The 15,520-nt window shown below is 38.2% G+C and overlaps 1 protein-coding gene across 3 annotated transcripts in view; it reads right to left on the minus strand.

The window, feature by feature from the left end:
• The window catches only part of PDGFD (platelet derived growth factor D), a 281,841-nt gene that overhangs the window by 37,368 nt on the left and 228,953 nt on the right, over positions 1-15,520 (minus strand). For 2 of the 3 annotated variants that reach the window (XM_005887204.2, XM_005887203.2), the window contains exon 4: positions 5,230-5,292. The exons of the other annotated variant lie outside the window; for it this stretch is intronic. In XM_005887204.2, coding sequence (XP_005887266.1) covers positions 5,230-5,292 — 63 coding nt within the window. The remainder of the gene's footprint in view (positions 1-5,229; positions 5,293-15,520) is intronic. 3 annotated transcript variants of the gene reach the window in all.

Raw genomic sequence — 15,520 nt, forward strand, 5'->3', positions numbered from 1 at the left:
TGACTAGATGGACATTTGTTGACAAAGCCATGTTTCTGCTTTTTAATATGCTGTCTAGGTTTGTGTGTGGAAGAAAATAGCTTTTCTTCCAAGGAGCAAGTGTCTTTTAATCTCATGGCCACAGTCATCATGTGCAGTGATTTTGGAGCTCCCCAAAATAAAGTCTGTCACTGTTTCCATTGTTTCTCCATCTATTTGCCATGAAGTGATGGGACTACACATCATGATCTTAGTTTTCTGAATGTTGAGTTTTAAGCCAACTTTTTCACTTTCTTTCACTTTCACCAGGAGGCTCTTTAGTTCTTCTTCACTTTCTGCCATACCGGTGGTGTCATCTGCATATCTGAGATTATTGATATTTCTCTTGGCAGTCTTGATTCCAGCTTGTGCTTCATCCAGCCCAGCATTTCTCATGATGTACTCTGCATTTAAGTTAAATAAGAAGGGTGGCAATATACAGCTTTGGCATACTCCTTTCCCAATTTGAAAACAGGCTGTTGTTCCATGTCCAGTTGTAACTGTTGCTTCTTGGCCTGCATACAGATTTCTCAGGAGGCAGATAAGGTGGTCTGGTATTCCCATCTCTTTCAGAATTTTCCATAGTTTATTGTGATCCACACAGTCAAAGGCTTTGGCATAGTCAATAAAGCAGAAGTAGATGTCACTTTGAAACTCTCTTGCTTTTCTGATGATCCAATGGATGTTGGCAATTTGATTTTTGGTTCCTCTGCCTTTTCTAAATCCATCTGGAACATTTGAAAGTTCATGGTTTACATATTGCTGAAGCCTGGCTTGGAGAATTTTGAGCATTACTTTGCTAGCATGTGAGATGAGTGAAATTGTGTGGTAGTTTGAGCATTCTTTGGCATTGCCCTTCTTTGGGATTGGAATGAAAACTGACCTTTTCCTGTCCTGTAGCCACTGCTGAGTTTTCCAAATTTGCTGGCATATTGAGTGCAGCACTTTCACAGCATCATCCTTTAGGATTTGAAATAGCTCAGCTGGAATTCCATCACCTCCACTAGCTTTGTTCATAGTGATGCTTTCTAAGGCCCACTTGACTTCACATTCCAGGATGTCTGGCTCTAGATGAGGGATCACACCATCATAATTATCTGGGTCATGAAGATGTTCTTTGTAATCTTGCCACCTCTTCTTAATATCTTATGATTCTGTTAGGTTCATACCATTTCTGTCCTTTATTGTGCCCATCTTTGCATGAAATATTCCCTTTGTATCTCTAGTTTTCTTGAAGAGATCTCTAGTCTTTCCCATTCTATTGTTATCTTCAATTTCTTTGCATTGTTCACTGAGGAAGGCTTTCTTATTTCTCCTTGCTATTCTTTGGAACTCTGCATTCACGTGGGTATATCTTTCCTTTTCTCCTTTGCCTTTAGCTTCTGTTTGTTTCCCAGCTATTTGTAAGGCCTTCTCAGACAACCATGTTGCCTTTTTGCATTTCTTTTTCTTGGGGATGGTTTTGATCCCTGCCTCCTGTACAATGTCATGAACTTCTGTCCATAGTTCTTCAGACAGTATGTCTATCAGATCAAATCCCTTGAATCTGTTTGTCACGTCTACTTTATAATCACAAGGGATTTGACTTAGGTCATCCCTGAATGTTCTAGTGGTTTCCCCTACTTTCTTAAATTTAATTCTGTATTTGGCAATAAGGAATTCATGATCTGAGCCATAGTCAGCTCCTGGTCATGTTTTTACTGACTGTAGAGAGCTTCTGCATCTTTGGCTGCAAAGAATATAATCAATCTGATTTCAGTATTGACCATCTGGTGATGTTCATGTGTAGAGTCTTCTCTTGTGTTGTTGGAAAGGGTGCTTGATATTATCAGTGAGTTCTCTTGGCAAAACTCTATTAGCCTTTGTCCTGCTTCATTTTTTACTCCAAGGCTAAATTTGTCTGTTACTCCAGATATCTCTTGACTACCTACATTTGCATTTCATTCCCCTATAATGAAAAGGACATCTTTTTTGAGTGTTAGTTCTAGAAGGTCTTGTAGGTCTTCATAGAACCACTCAACATCAGCTTTTTCAGCATTATTATTTGGGGCATAGACTTGGATTACTGTGATATTGAATGGTTTGCCTTGGAAACCAACAGAGATCATTCTGTCATTTTTGAGATTGCCTCCAAGTACTGCATTTCAGACTCCTGTTGACTATGTGGGCTACTCCATTTCTTCTAAGGGATTCTTGCCCACAGTAGTAGACATAATGGTCATCTGAGTTAAATTAATCCATTCCAGTCCATTTTAGTTCACTGCTTCCTAAATGTTGATGTTCACTTTGTTCCTGTTTGACCACGTCCAATTTACCTTGATTCATGGACCTAACATGCCACGTTCCTATGCAATATTGTCCTATGCAATATTGTTAAGAGGTTTTATAAGAGCATAAATCCCTACTATTGGTATAATTTGTTGTTGGGAGGGACAGGGAGTAAGTGGCAGATGGGGTCTGGAGTATAAAGTGAGAGACATGAGATAGATTGGTGAAGGTACCAGTCCAGCCATTTAATTAGGAGTGTGTTTGTGTTTGTGTATGTGTGTGCATGGCTCATAGAAGCTGAACCCTGATTAAGGCACATTACTTCTGTCTTTCACAACCCTCTTGGTACACTATGCTTAAGGTAGCTAAATTTATGATTCAGTAACACAAGTCCAAATTCCCACTCAACTTTGTATTGTCTGGATCTACAGTCTACTTGGCTCTTACTGACCACATGATTTACAATTAGCTTTGTATCACAATAATGTGGTCTAAGATCCATAAAATCAAAATTAACTGGCCAAAGTTAGGTGCATGACACCATATGAAAGCTTTGAAATTACATTTTCCCCTCTTTTTTGAGACAAAAGACGGTACATCAATCAAGCCATTCAACCACAAGCAAAGCTACCTAAATTATTCTGGGGACCTCCTGGCAAGGAGCTTCCTGGGCTTCGTCTTAACAGTACCTATTCAGATGTCTTTCCAAGAGAAAGCTGTGGAGGCGCTCTTAGTCCCTGAGGATGAGGAGGGAATCTAAGCTCTTCTAATATTAGTTTGAAGAGCAAATACAAACTATAGGTACAATGTAAAAGAGAACTTATGTATGAGTTTTGCTGCTTTTTTCAAGTTTTGACTTGAGATACTAGTGATGGTTGGGGATTCTCTGGTGGCTCAGATGGTAAAGAATCTGCAATGCAGGAGACCTGAGTTTGATCCCTGGGTTGGGAAGATCCACTGGAGAAGAGAATGACTACACGTTCCAGTATTGTTGCCTGGAGAATTCCATGGACAGAAGAGACTGGTGGGCTACAGTCCATGGGGTCACAAAGAGTCAGACATGACTGAGTGACTAACACACTAGTAATGGTTAAGAAAATATTTATGACTGATTAGGTGACTTAATCAACAATGGAGAACATTTTTGTTTCTGAGGCAATTATTTAAAAACTATTTTTGAATAGTTTTGAAACTAGGGAAATACTAGTTGATTGTGCTTCTTTCAATGGCACTATAAATTTGATCTCATTCAGATTCTGTTATATGTTCATAAAAATCAAACTAAAAGCTGAGTGAATTACTTTAAAATGATAAAAATTTGTTTTAAAAAATGTTCTGAAAACTGTAAACCAGTCTCAACAGAAGCAAAGAATGGTTTACATAGAAGTTAATGGGAGATCCAAGGGCTCTTGCTCCTGCTTCAGAAGGCTCTTGAAAATCAGAATGCTGAGAAAAGAAGTGAGGTCTCTCTAATCTTCCAAGAGGATTCAGCAGAACCTGGACTTAGAACTCACTCTAGAAGACTTTCCAGTGGATTCAGACTTAAGGCTGAGCTTGCACGGACGCACCAAATGGATGGGACAATCCTTCTGTTTCAGAGTTCCTGCTGCTGTTGCTGCTAAGTCGCTTCAGTTGTGTCTGACTCTGTGCGACCCCATAGATGGCAGCCTGCCAGGCTCCCCCATCCGGGCTATCCTGAATTAGAGGGGGACTTCAAGCTTATTAATTTCTGCCCTTGGGGCAAGGACTGATGAGACAACCCTGAGCGATCACGCATAAGATACTTGAGGATCTTATGACAGAACAGCCAGAGGATCTCCTGACAGAACAGAACTCTTGGTCCTGGTGGAAAAGCTGCCACTGGAATGTACCTTAAATTGTCAGTCAGGCGCTAACTGCCCACACCTCCTGCCTAGCCTCTCAGCTCCCCAGTACCCCAGCATTATTTTAATTGTCTCCTACCTGACAATAATTGCCTATACCCAGCTAATTTCAGAGCATGCATTGCCAAGTATCAGAGATGAACAAAGTTTCTGTAAAATCACCATTATAGACCACACTGATCTCCATCAGATCATATTCTAGTCCAGCAGCCACACTTGGTGAATTAAAGAGTCACAGAGTCTATAGAAGAGGAAATCCTGGCATCTCAGGATATTTTTTAAAACTCCCCCCAAGAACAAAAGATTGACTATCACTTCAGGGGCAAAAAAAAAAAAAAAAAAAAATCAACGTTGACTCAGCCACACTAACATACTTTAGAACCATAGCCAAGTTTTCTCCATGCTCTTCATCTTATAATGAACAACTGCATTTATCATATTTTAGTTTATTGCTACACAAGTGCTCCCCACAGGATTGGTGAAAACAAAACCTGCTCTTTCTGTACAAAGTAGATAAGTAGACAGAATACTGAGAAATGACTAGATTTGGAGGGAAACAAATGGAGCACGAACCATTTTAAGTTTCAGGGTGAATTATGTTTTATTTCTAAGACACACAGAACACAAGTCTGGCTTGCACTTAAGTTTTATCTTGTGATTAACACTGGGGCTTTTTCACATATGAAAAGACCATTGAAAATGCAAAGGTTAACAGCTTCCCCTGGAATATTCAAAAAACTATTTCAAAATTCCCCACTTGAGCTTGGGCCCTGGACCTGTTTCAGTTGGAATGTTCTGCTTTGAAACTCATAAGTACTTAAGTCATTGCCTCCCGTGTTCCTACAATGGGTACTGACATTTCCTGGAAACCTTTCTGAAAGAGAAGGCAAAAGGGCATCTGACATAGCCCACTGTCGAAGAAATGGAAGAACGCATCATGCTTGAGATCTGGCTTTGGATCAAGCCATAGATCCTGCATGCAGCTGAGGCCATCCCAGGATTGACCTTAGCTACTACTCCATCAGTTGTTTTTGCAGGAACAGAAACATAAATTACTTACTGAGATAGAGCTTGTGACTGACTCCCAATTGGTCTCTGAGGCTGCTGCAGGTTGGAAATATTCCTAGAAGGCAAAGAAACATCCATGCGAGTCAGGCAAACCCCTGTTCAACTCATTACATGCACAGTTTCATCTCAGCCATCTGAATCTGCTTCCAACTATGTGACAATGGGAATACAGGCTACACGCCTGCTGAACAGATCACCATCTGCCTTAAGCACCTCTCCTCAAGAGCCCTTGTCATTCAAGACATGGACAATTGCATTCACATATTCTTATAAACACTGGTGAAATGAAAAAAATGTGAGGACAGGAGTTCAAATTTTAACTCAGTCATCCACTGGCCATGTGGCCTCTCCTCTCCAATCCTTCTTTTCCTCTCTGCAAAAGGAATGTGCTTGTACATTGTGACGTGCTGAGCTACGCTCAGTCATGTCTGACTCTTTGTGATCCCGTGGACTGCAACCCACCAGGCTCCTCTGTCCATGGGGATTCTCCAGGCAGGATTACTAGAGTGGGTTGCCATTTCCTCCTCCAGGGGATCTTCCCAACCCAGAGATCAAACTCACATCTCCTGCACTGGCAGGTGGATTCTTTACTGCTGAGCCGCCTGGGAAGCCCTGTAAAAGGCTGACATCAGATGCTTAAATTACAGGGCCATTTTGAGGACAGACTGCATTAATGATGTAATTATAACTAGAACCTAATAAAGATTAATAATTATTATCAGTGTTAATGTTTACTTGGTTTGAACTACATTCTGTAATATGTTCATTTCTGCTAAGCTAGTCTATGATAATCTGTGACCTTTTAAAGATGAATTAACTGACAAAATGCTATTCCTGACTCTATCAAGAAATGTCAGGAAGACTGGCAGGAGGAAGGAAATGGCTGTGGGAGTGACAAAGCACTACCCACTCAAGGAAAGAAAGTGAAGAGCAGACTCAAAGTCTTAAAGGGTTTGTGACCTCAGAGAAAGAAACTTCTCTTATAAGGCAAAGTTCTTTCTGATTTGTCTGTTAATTATTCCAGTACCCGTAAGTTTTATAAACATAATGGGAAGGAAAGCTGACTCTATCATTTTCACAAGTCACATGTGATTTCTTGACACTGCTAAAATAAATCACTTTGCTTAATTTCTTCTAGCCTGATCAGGGAGTAGGAGGTATTTTAAGATGATGATGAGAAAAATTCAGCCACTCAAATCTGACAGCTTATTCACCCAAGTGTGCTTACTGAATGAGAGCTAAGAATCATGTCTAAAAAATTTCATTAACATTTTGAAGAGCTGGAAGTGTATTTGTTAACTGCTGATGATAAAATTGGTTTATATATAAATGTCTACATAGAAGAAACTTTGTTTTCCAGAGGGAACTAAGGCAAATGTGGGGTTCGGGGATGAACATCTATTAAAAACTGGCTGGGCATCATTATTCTAATCTCAATCTCAAGGAAGAGAGGAAAAAGAAGTCTCTGCACTCTACAAGACAGAATATACATGGAAAGAACACTGATATCTCATGGAAGGATGGGTGCAAACAAATGAAGGTAAACATTTATATGAGTCTTCATAAACTGGTAAACAAGTCAAAATAAGCAAGAAAACCAATGGCTTCTCCCTGTCTTGGAGATGCTATTAGTGTGAGAACATATTTCAGATTTAAAAATGGGATATGAGCAATTCTCAGATCAGAGAATTTTCATTTTTACTCATTCATGATATCTTTGTTAATCATCTAATGTGATATATTCTAAGCTGAGCATAGCATCACAAGGAAATAAGGAACTATAATTCCTTTCAAGGAGTTCAGAATGCAGACAAACAAAGAGGTGAACAAACTCAGGCAGGTGCTCTGATATTACTCAAGATACCACAGGCAGTAAGAAATTCTTCTTGCCTAGGAAGTGGGCTTAGAAAAATTTTGCATAAGAAGGTAACTTGAGCTGAGTCTTGTAGACTTAGATAAGCAGACAAGTAAGCAGATGGTTATTTGCTAGAATGGTATAGTAGAAGACAATCAAAGAGACAGCAACCTAAGCAATATGAGGAGAGTATACAGAAAAAGGAGAAAGTTGATGGGGAAAGTTAGTGAATCATGCATGTTGGACATAAAGGATTTGTAGTACTGATATAACATCCAGGTAGACATGTTCAGGAAGCCATTTGTTATATGAGAATAAACCTCATGAACTTGAGATATAAAATAAATCCTGAACTTGAGATATAAAACTGGGAAATTATTAGCATAAAAATGGCGGACATATATAGCATTGTGTAATTAACTGAATAAGCAATGGATTGTGTCAACGGCATATGGAAATCAGAAGCGGAACCATCTTAAAACTTTGGAAGTGGAAAGAACTCTTAGGATTATCTAAAATGCTAAAAGGATATGAAGGATAATCTCTTTATTTTAATTACAATATTAGAAGACCAATTCTCAGAGAGACAGTGTGCTCTATATTACACAGCCGTCTTCTGGAATGATTGGACCAGCAGAGCCCATTCCTCAGTAAAAATCTGTGTGGTGATTTTTCACATCATTGCAGCTAGCGTGGGTAATTGTACGCCTGGGGGAGGAAAATGGAACAGAGTCCAAAAGGAGAGCCTTCTATTGTAGGTTCTATACAGTGGCTCAAGTGGTAAAGAATCTGCCTGCCAATACAGGAGACACGAGAGATGTGGGTTCGATCCCTGGGTCAGGAAGAGCCCCTGGAGTAGGAAATGGCAACCTACTCCAGTATTCCTGCCTGGAAAATTCCACGGGCAGAGGAACCTGCTGGGCTACAGTCCATGGGGCCACAAAGAGTTGGACACGATCAAACACACACACATAGACACACACACACACACACACACACACACACACAGAGGTTCTATAAGCAGAGTAAGATAGGAATCTCATTTCATTCTTTTGCATTTAAATATCTAGTTTTCCCAGCACCATTTATTAAAGACTATCTTCTTCACTATTTGGGAAGGACTGTCTTCTTCACCGTTTATTAAAAACTATCTTCTTCACTATTCACTACAGAATTCCAGTCAGAAATTTTAATAGGAACAAATGTTAAATGACTTCATTAAGACCTATATAAAATGTATCAATAAATTTATCTTCTCTTAGCAATATGAATATTAGACATTTAAAAGAAACCAACTTTCTTTTATGTTATTTCAAAGGTTTGCCATTATTTATAAATGGCGTTTGGGACAATGGATACATGTATGTGAATGGCTGAGTCCCTTTGCTGTTCACCTGGAATACCACATCATTGTTAAATGGCTATGTGCTTAGTTGCTCAGTCGTGTCCAACTCTTTGTGACCCCATGGAATGTAGCCCACCAGGCTCCTCTGTCCTTGGGGATTCTCCAGCAAGAATACTGGAGTGGGTTGCCATGCCCTCCTCCAGGGGATCTTCCAACCCAGGGGTCGAACCCAGGTCTTCCACATTGCAGGTGGATTTTTTTAACCATCTGAGCCACCGGGGAAACCCTGTTAATTGTCTATACCCCACTACAAAATGCTTCTGGTATTAAAATAAAATAAGAAGAATGACATCTAAAATGAGCTTTTAAAAGGGAATGACATCCCTTATAAAAATAAAATACAGAACCTCCAAATTTTAGCCCTGAAAAGAGAATCTTGGCATGGGAAAGAATATAGCAATTTTACTTTCTAAGTCTATACTCCTAGGATAATTTTCATTTCTTCCATCATATCTCCCAAATCCAAGATACCAGTAAATCTCCCAACTTCCTGTTAACTTTCTCCATGCTTCTTTCTTCCTTCTTAGAGTCTGCATTACACAAGACAGGTGGAATTATCTTTTTTTCCAGCTTAATTGAGAAATAGATGACATAAAATGCTGTATAAATTTAAAGTATATAATGTGACAATTTGATATGTATATATTGTGAAATAATTACCACAGTAAGGTTAACACATCCATCATTCACATAATTACAAGTGTGTGTGTGTGTGTGTGTGTGTGTGTGTGAAAGAATGTGTGTGGTGAGAATATTTAAGATATTCTCTTAGCAACTTTCAGGTACATAATACAGCATTCAGCAGGCTGTGTATTAGATCCTCAGAACCTACTAATCTTATTACTAGAAGTGTGTTACCAATGTCTCACATTTTCCCCAATTCTTCTGCCTCCAGCAACCACCATTCCACTTTGTTTCTGCATAAATTTTGTTTTTTGTCTAAATGATTCCACATATAAGTGAGATCATATAGTTTTTGTCTTTTTTCTGTCTGATTACTTAGTTCACACAGGATAATGTCCTCAAGGTTCATCCATGTTGTCAGAAATGTAGGATTTCCTCCTTTATTGTGATTGAAAAAATGCATAAATATAATGTAAAATATATGTCATATTTGCTTCATTCATTCATCTATCAATGGACACTTATGTTGCTTCCACATCTTGGCTATTGTGAACAATGCAATGACTGGGAGTGCAGATATTTCTTCAATATAGAGATTTCATTTCCTTTGGATGTATATCCAGAAGTGGGATTCCTGGATCATATGGTAGTTCTATTTTTAATTTTTCAGGAACTTCCATACTGTTTTCCATACTGGCTGCACAAATTTACATTCCCATCAAAAGTACATTCAGATCAGATCAGATCAGATCACTCGCTCAGTTGTGTCCAATTCTTTGCGACCCCACGAATCGCAGCACACCAGGCCTCCCTGTCATCACCAATCCCGGAGTTCACTGAGACTCACGTCCATCGAGTCAGTGATGCCATCCAGCCATCTCATCCTCTGTTTTTTCCACATCCTCAATGACAGTTGTTACCTTCTATCTTTTTAATAATAGCCATCCTACCAGGTGGCAGACAAGATCTCACCATGGTTTTGATATGCATTTCTCTGATGATTAGTGATAATAAGCATCTTTTCATGTACCTATTGACCATTTATATCCCTTTGGAAAAAAGCTTACTCAGGTCCCATTCTCATTTTAAATCAGATTATTTGTTTTTTTTTAAATTTTATTTTATTTTTAAACTTTACATAATTGTATTAGTTTTGCCAAATATCAAAATGAATCTGCCACAGGTATACATGTGTTCCCCATCCTGAACCCTCCTCCCTCCTCCCTCCCCATACCATCCCTCTTTGATTATTATTCTTTTTCTTTTCTTTTTTGCTATTGAGTTGTATGAGTTGTTTATATATTTTTTATATTAACTGCTTATCGGACACGTAGTTAGGCAAATATTTTCTCCCATTCTGCAGGCTGCCTTTTCATTCTGTTGGCTGTTTCTTTTGCTGGGTAGAATCTTTTTATTTTGATACAGTCTAACTGCTTATTTTTATAATGCCTTTGTTTTTGGTGCTAATACCAATGTCAGGAGCATTTTCCCTATGTTTTCTTCTAGGAGTTTTATGGTTTCAGATCTTACATTTAAGTATTTAATCTATTTTTAGTTAGTTTTTGTGAATAGTATAATAAGGGTCTAATTTCATTCTTTTGCATTTGAGTATCTAATTTTCCCAACACCATTTATTGAAAATACTCTCTCTCTTGTATTGAGTATTCTTGATTCCACTATCAAATGCTGATTTGTTTCCTGGTTCTCAATTCTATTTCATTGATATCTTTTAAAACTGTAAATCAAGTCACTCTGTTTTCTGTTGAAAAAAGAAGCAACAGCTTTCCATTGCACTCAGAGAATCTGGTTTCATACAAGCTGACCGCTGCTTACCACAGCTCCTGGTGTCTTTTGTGATTTGATGTTCTACAGTTCTCACCAACCCCTCTCCCCTCCTACACTGGCCTTCTCACAGTCTTTCACATAACACCTCCAAGCTTCTTCTCCCCTTGAGTCTAAATTTGTTGTTGGCTGGGCTGCTCTTTCTCCAAGTCTTAGTTCTCTGTTCAAGTATCAAATATTTAGAGAACCTCTTCCGAACACTATTTAAAATACTTCCACTCTTGGTTGCTCTGTTCACTTATTTTGCTTAATTTTCTTCAAAGCATTTAGGATGAACAGAATTGATTTTATATTTGTTTATTGATGATTATCTTTTTTCCTCAAGTAGAAAGTATGCTACCAAATGATAGGGACCTTGTTGATTGCTCTCTACTCTATCCCAAGTTCCTAGCTAGTTTTGGTACACACTCCAATTTCTCTGGTCTCTAGTGTATATTCAGGAAAGATGTTCAGCTGCTACCTAACCCCCGCACCCCCGCCCCAGTACAGGTAAGCAAGACAGATGGTTCTTAAGATGGTTCGACTGTATGATGCTGCAAAAGTGATACACATTCAGTAAAAAAAAAAAAAAAAAAAACCCTGCACTTTAAATTTTGAATTTTGATCTTTTCTGTAGCTAGCAATGTGGTAGGATACTTTCTCCCAGTCATGCACAGGATCATGAGGGTAAACAGCTGATACACCACAACCATTCTGGACATCATTCTGGTTTTCACTTTCAGTATTCAATAAATTTCATGAGATAGTAAACACTTTATTATTAGAAAATAGGCTTGGTATTAGGTGATTTTGCTCAAGCATAAGCTAATGTGTGTTCTGGAACATGTTTAAGGCAGGCTAGGTTAAGCTATGATGTTTGGTAGATGAGATGTATTAAATACATTTTCAATGTAATATTTTCAATGGGTTTATTGGGATGTAATCTTGTCATAAGCTAAGGAAGATCTATAGTTTAATAGTCAAGGTCCTTTCTGAACAGTTGGTGCCTGTGTCATTCTATTTGCTCAGTTCAGTTCAGTCATGTCTGACTATTTGTGACCCCATGGACTGCAGCACACCAGGCCTTCCTGTCCATCTCCAACTCCCGGAGTTTACTCAAACTCATGTCCATTGAGTCGGTGATCCCATCCAACCATCTCATCCTCTGTAACCCCCTTTTCCTCCTGCCTTTAATCTTTCCCACTTCAGGGTCTTTTCCAAGGAGTCAGTTCTTCACATCTGGTGGCCAAAGTACTGGCATTTCAGCTTGAGCATCAGTCCTTCCAATGAATATTCAGGCCTGATTTCCTTTAGGATTGAGTGGCTTTGATCTCCTTGCAGTCCAAGGGACTCTCAAGAGTCTTCCCCAACACCACAGCTCAAAAGCATCAATTCTTTGGCACTCAGCTTTCTTTATAGTCCAACTCTAACATCTATAGACTGCTAGCTTTCCAAACTGCAGGCTAATTAAAAACAAACTCCTTTTTTTATGGGTGTTCTCAGCAGAGCAGTGCCCTTAGCATTACTTTAAGAAATGCTAAAACGGAACAGTGACCAATCATTGAAAATGTATTAAAACAGTCCAGCTTACAAAAACACATTTCTGTTCTTTGTTACAGCAAAGTCAGAGAAGTGCTTTAAAAGCCATTCCTATTCATCTGAGGAGAGAGGACTGTTCCGAGAAGTTAGGACAAACTTAGCTCTTGATTTCCTTAGAGCATGCTCCTGGAAGTTGGTACATTCCATCCTACAAGAAAGCTGATATTTTGGCTTTATTACTACGTTAGTCCATGTAGGAATCTTAGGTTCTGTGGGTACCTTATTGAAGTCATTTAGAAGTTCAATGCCCTCATTTGAGAGAGAAGCAAACTGATGCTCAAAGAGAAAAGGAACTGGCCATCATCTCAAACCGAGTATTACTGAAGTCAGGACTAGAACCCAATAAGCTACTCTATCTCTTAGTCACTTTTTTTTTTTTTCCCAATTCACCAAATAATGACATGTATCATTCTATTATTATAGGCATCTTAATCTGCATTGTCTTAATCTAATGATAATTAATTTATATCATTAAAATTATAACAAATTACTCTCAGTTCATGTCCTCACATTAAAATAGTTCCTAATTATATTTTGGCAGTGAAACTCATTATTTGGCATTTTGAACTGAAACTCCCTCACTCTCTGAATTATACTATTTGGAGTAATTCTAAAAACATAGATATGATTCTCAGATGTTCACTTTTTAAACAGCTTAGTATGTAAGGTTTGGTTTGGATGAGAAGCATTACAAACAAGAATGTTGGAAAAGTATATGAAAGTAAAATCTTAAAGTACCACATAAAAGGCAGGTAGATATTTATATAATTGTAGTGTGGAATAGTTGTTTCTAAGTATGAGCGCTAAAGTCAGAAAATGTAAAACCTGATACACCTCACATACACAAATCATTGTATAAATCCCCAAAATACCAAAGACAGAATGGAAAGCATAATGACAACTAGCAACTATACCAGTAGCAGATTCAACAGAAAAAAAGTTAATATCCTTAAAATAAAATAAACTCATAAGTCAAAAGGTTAAAAAACAGCATGTTCTATATAGTACAGTACAGTTTCCTAGAAACCTGTACAGATTATCTGACTGCACCAGGACAGAAGCAGCAGTGGGGAAGAAAACGTGGATTGGAGGGTCAGTGCCTCCATTTACCTGGACTGACGGTATCACCCGTGGAAAATAAAAGCCTGTTTTATAGAAATGTTTCTCACAAATTACTAAATACAGAATTGTTCAAAGATGAAACAATAAAGGCTGTTCTAGAATGATCATATTAGGTGATCATATTGTACCTAAAACATGGCTGCTCACAAACTTCGATGTTATTAAAAACAGTCACAAAAATACGTAGGTATTTTTTCAAGCAGTACCGTTTTATCTCATTTTTTGGTTGTTTTTTCTTTTTTATTCATTATTTCCCTTTCCGTTATGTTTTATTACAGGATATTGAATATAGCTCCCTGTGCTATACAATAGGACCTTGTTGTTTCTCAGAAACATGGTGTTTAAAAACAGCCACAGAAATATGAAATCAGTTCAGAGTCAGACAGGCATTTTTCTGGCTCTATTTGCAGACAGTTTATGCACAGGCTGAAAGCAAATGCAGCTGGGGACAAAACAGCATTATAAGTAATGAATAGTTTCGATATTAATCCCCTATATCTAAAGACTACAATATGAATAGAGATTTCCATTTTCAGAAAAGAGATCTCCAGATAACCCTTACTTGCCATCAGTCACCTTGAGCTCATCCCACAGGGCACGTAGTGTATCACAAGCTAATAAGTAAATAGTCTACTCGTTCCTCTACCAAGGCAAGCCTGCACACATTTATTCATTGAATGCCTACACTGGATGTGCAAAAGAATCCTTCTTCTGTTCCTTTATAGTGGAGCTAGGACACTTGTTTTTTGAATCTGGTTGCTATGACAGTGTTCCAAACATTTGGGATGATTATTTGTGGCACCTGTTTCTGGAAATCTTGGAGGATGGCTGTTCATTTTTATCCTAGGTGATTATGCTGTACGTGAGCAGATGAGCCATGAACTGTTCATTGCTCAGAGGCTGTACTCCACCATCTCTTAAAATATATGCTGTTATGTGGGGTTTTTAAAAAGCATTCAACCAAAACAACCTTTAACTTACCAAGGATGATTTATTTTAGAAAATTTTAAAAGACATTTCCCTAATTAAAAATAAATGTTTCTTCTGTTTGCTGTTTTATATTTACTCCACACAAGCAAAAAATAAATATCTCTCCTAACTTTATAATATTGTATTGGTTTTGCCATATATCAAAATGAATCTGCCACAGGTATACATGTGTTCCCCATCCTGAACCCTCCTCCCTCCTCCCTCCTCATACCATCCCTCTGGGTCATCCCAGTGCACCTGCCCCAAGCATCCAGTATCGTGCATCGAACCTGGACTGGTGACTCGTTTCATATATGATATTATGTAAAGTTAAATAAAATAAAATTAAGAAAAAAAAAAGAAATATCTCTCCTAATTGTGTCTGTGCTTTAATGCTTAAAGATGTTTCTTTTGAAATGGAAAAGAAACACAGAGGGATTTGACATGATTCAGAAAACAATAATGAACAAACATACTACAACATTTATTCGTTCAGTGTATTCTTCATTTCATGACACTCTGCTCAGTTCGTGACCCACTGAGGGAAATGCAAATAATGCTAAACTTGGAGCCCTGAGTCTTAGGATCACTGTACAGGTGAGACCATTTAAAACAAAGACCTTGATATTCCAGTACATGGACTTCTGGCATGTAATCCAAGTGATATATGTGGAAATGATACACCGATGTCTTAATGTCTATAGGAATAGAATGAAGCAAGTATTGAAAACTCTTAGGTTCAACCAAACTCTGTGGTCCATCCAAATCTTTACAAGTATAATTCATCATATGCTCATTATCAAACCAGCTATTTTACAAGTATTAAGTGAAAAGCCTTGGCTTGAGGCCAGCTTTTATTGGCAACAACATTTAACATAAGGATATCAA

This window comes from Bos mutus, chromosome 15 (assembly GCF_027580195.1).
Source record: "Bos mutus isolate GX-2022 chromosome 15, NWIPB_WYAK_1.1, whole genome shotgun sequence".
Lineage (NCBI taxonomy): Eukaryota > Metazoa > Chordata > Mammalia > Artiodactyla > Bovidae > Bos > Bos mutus.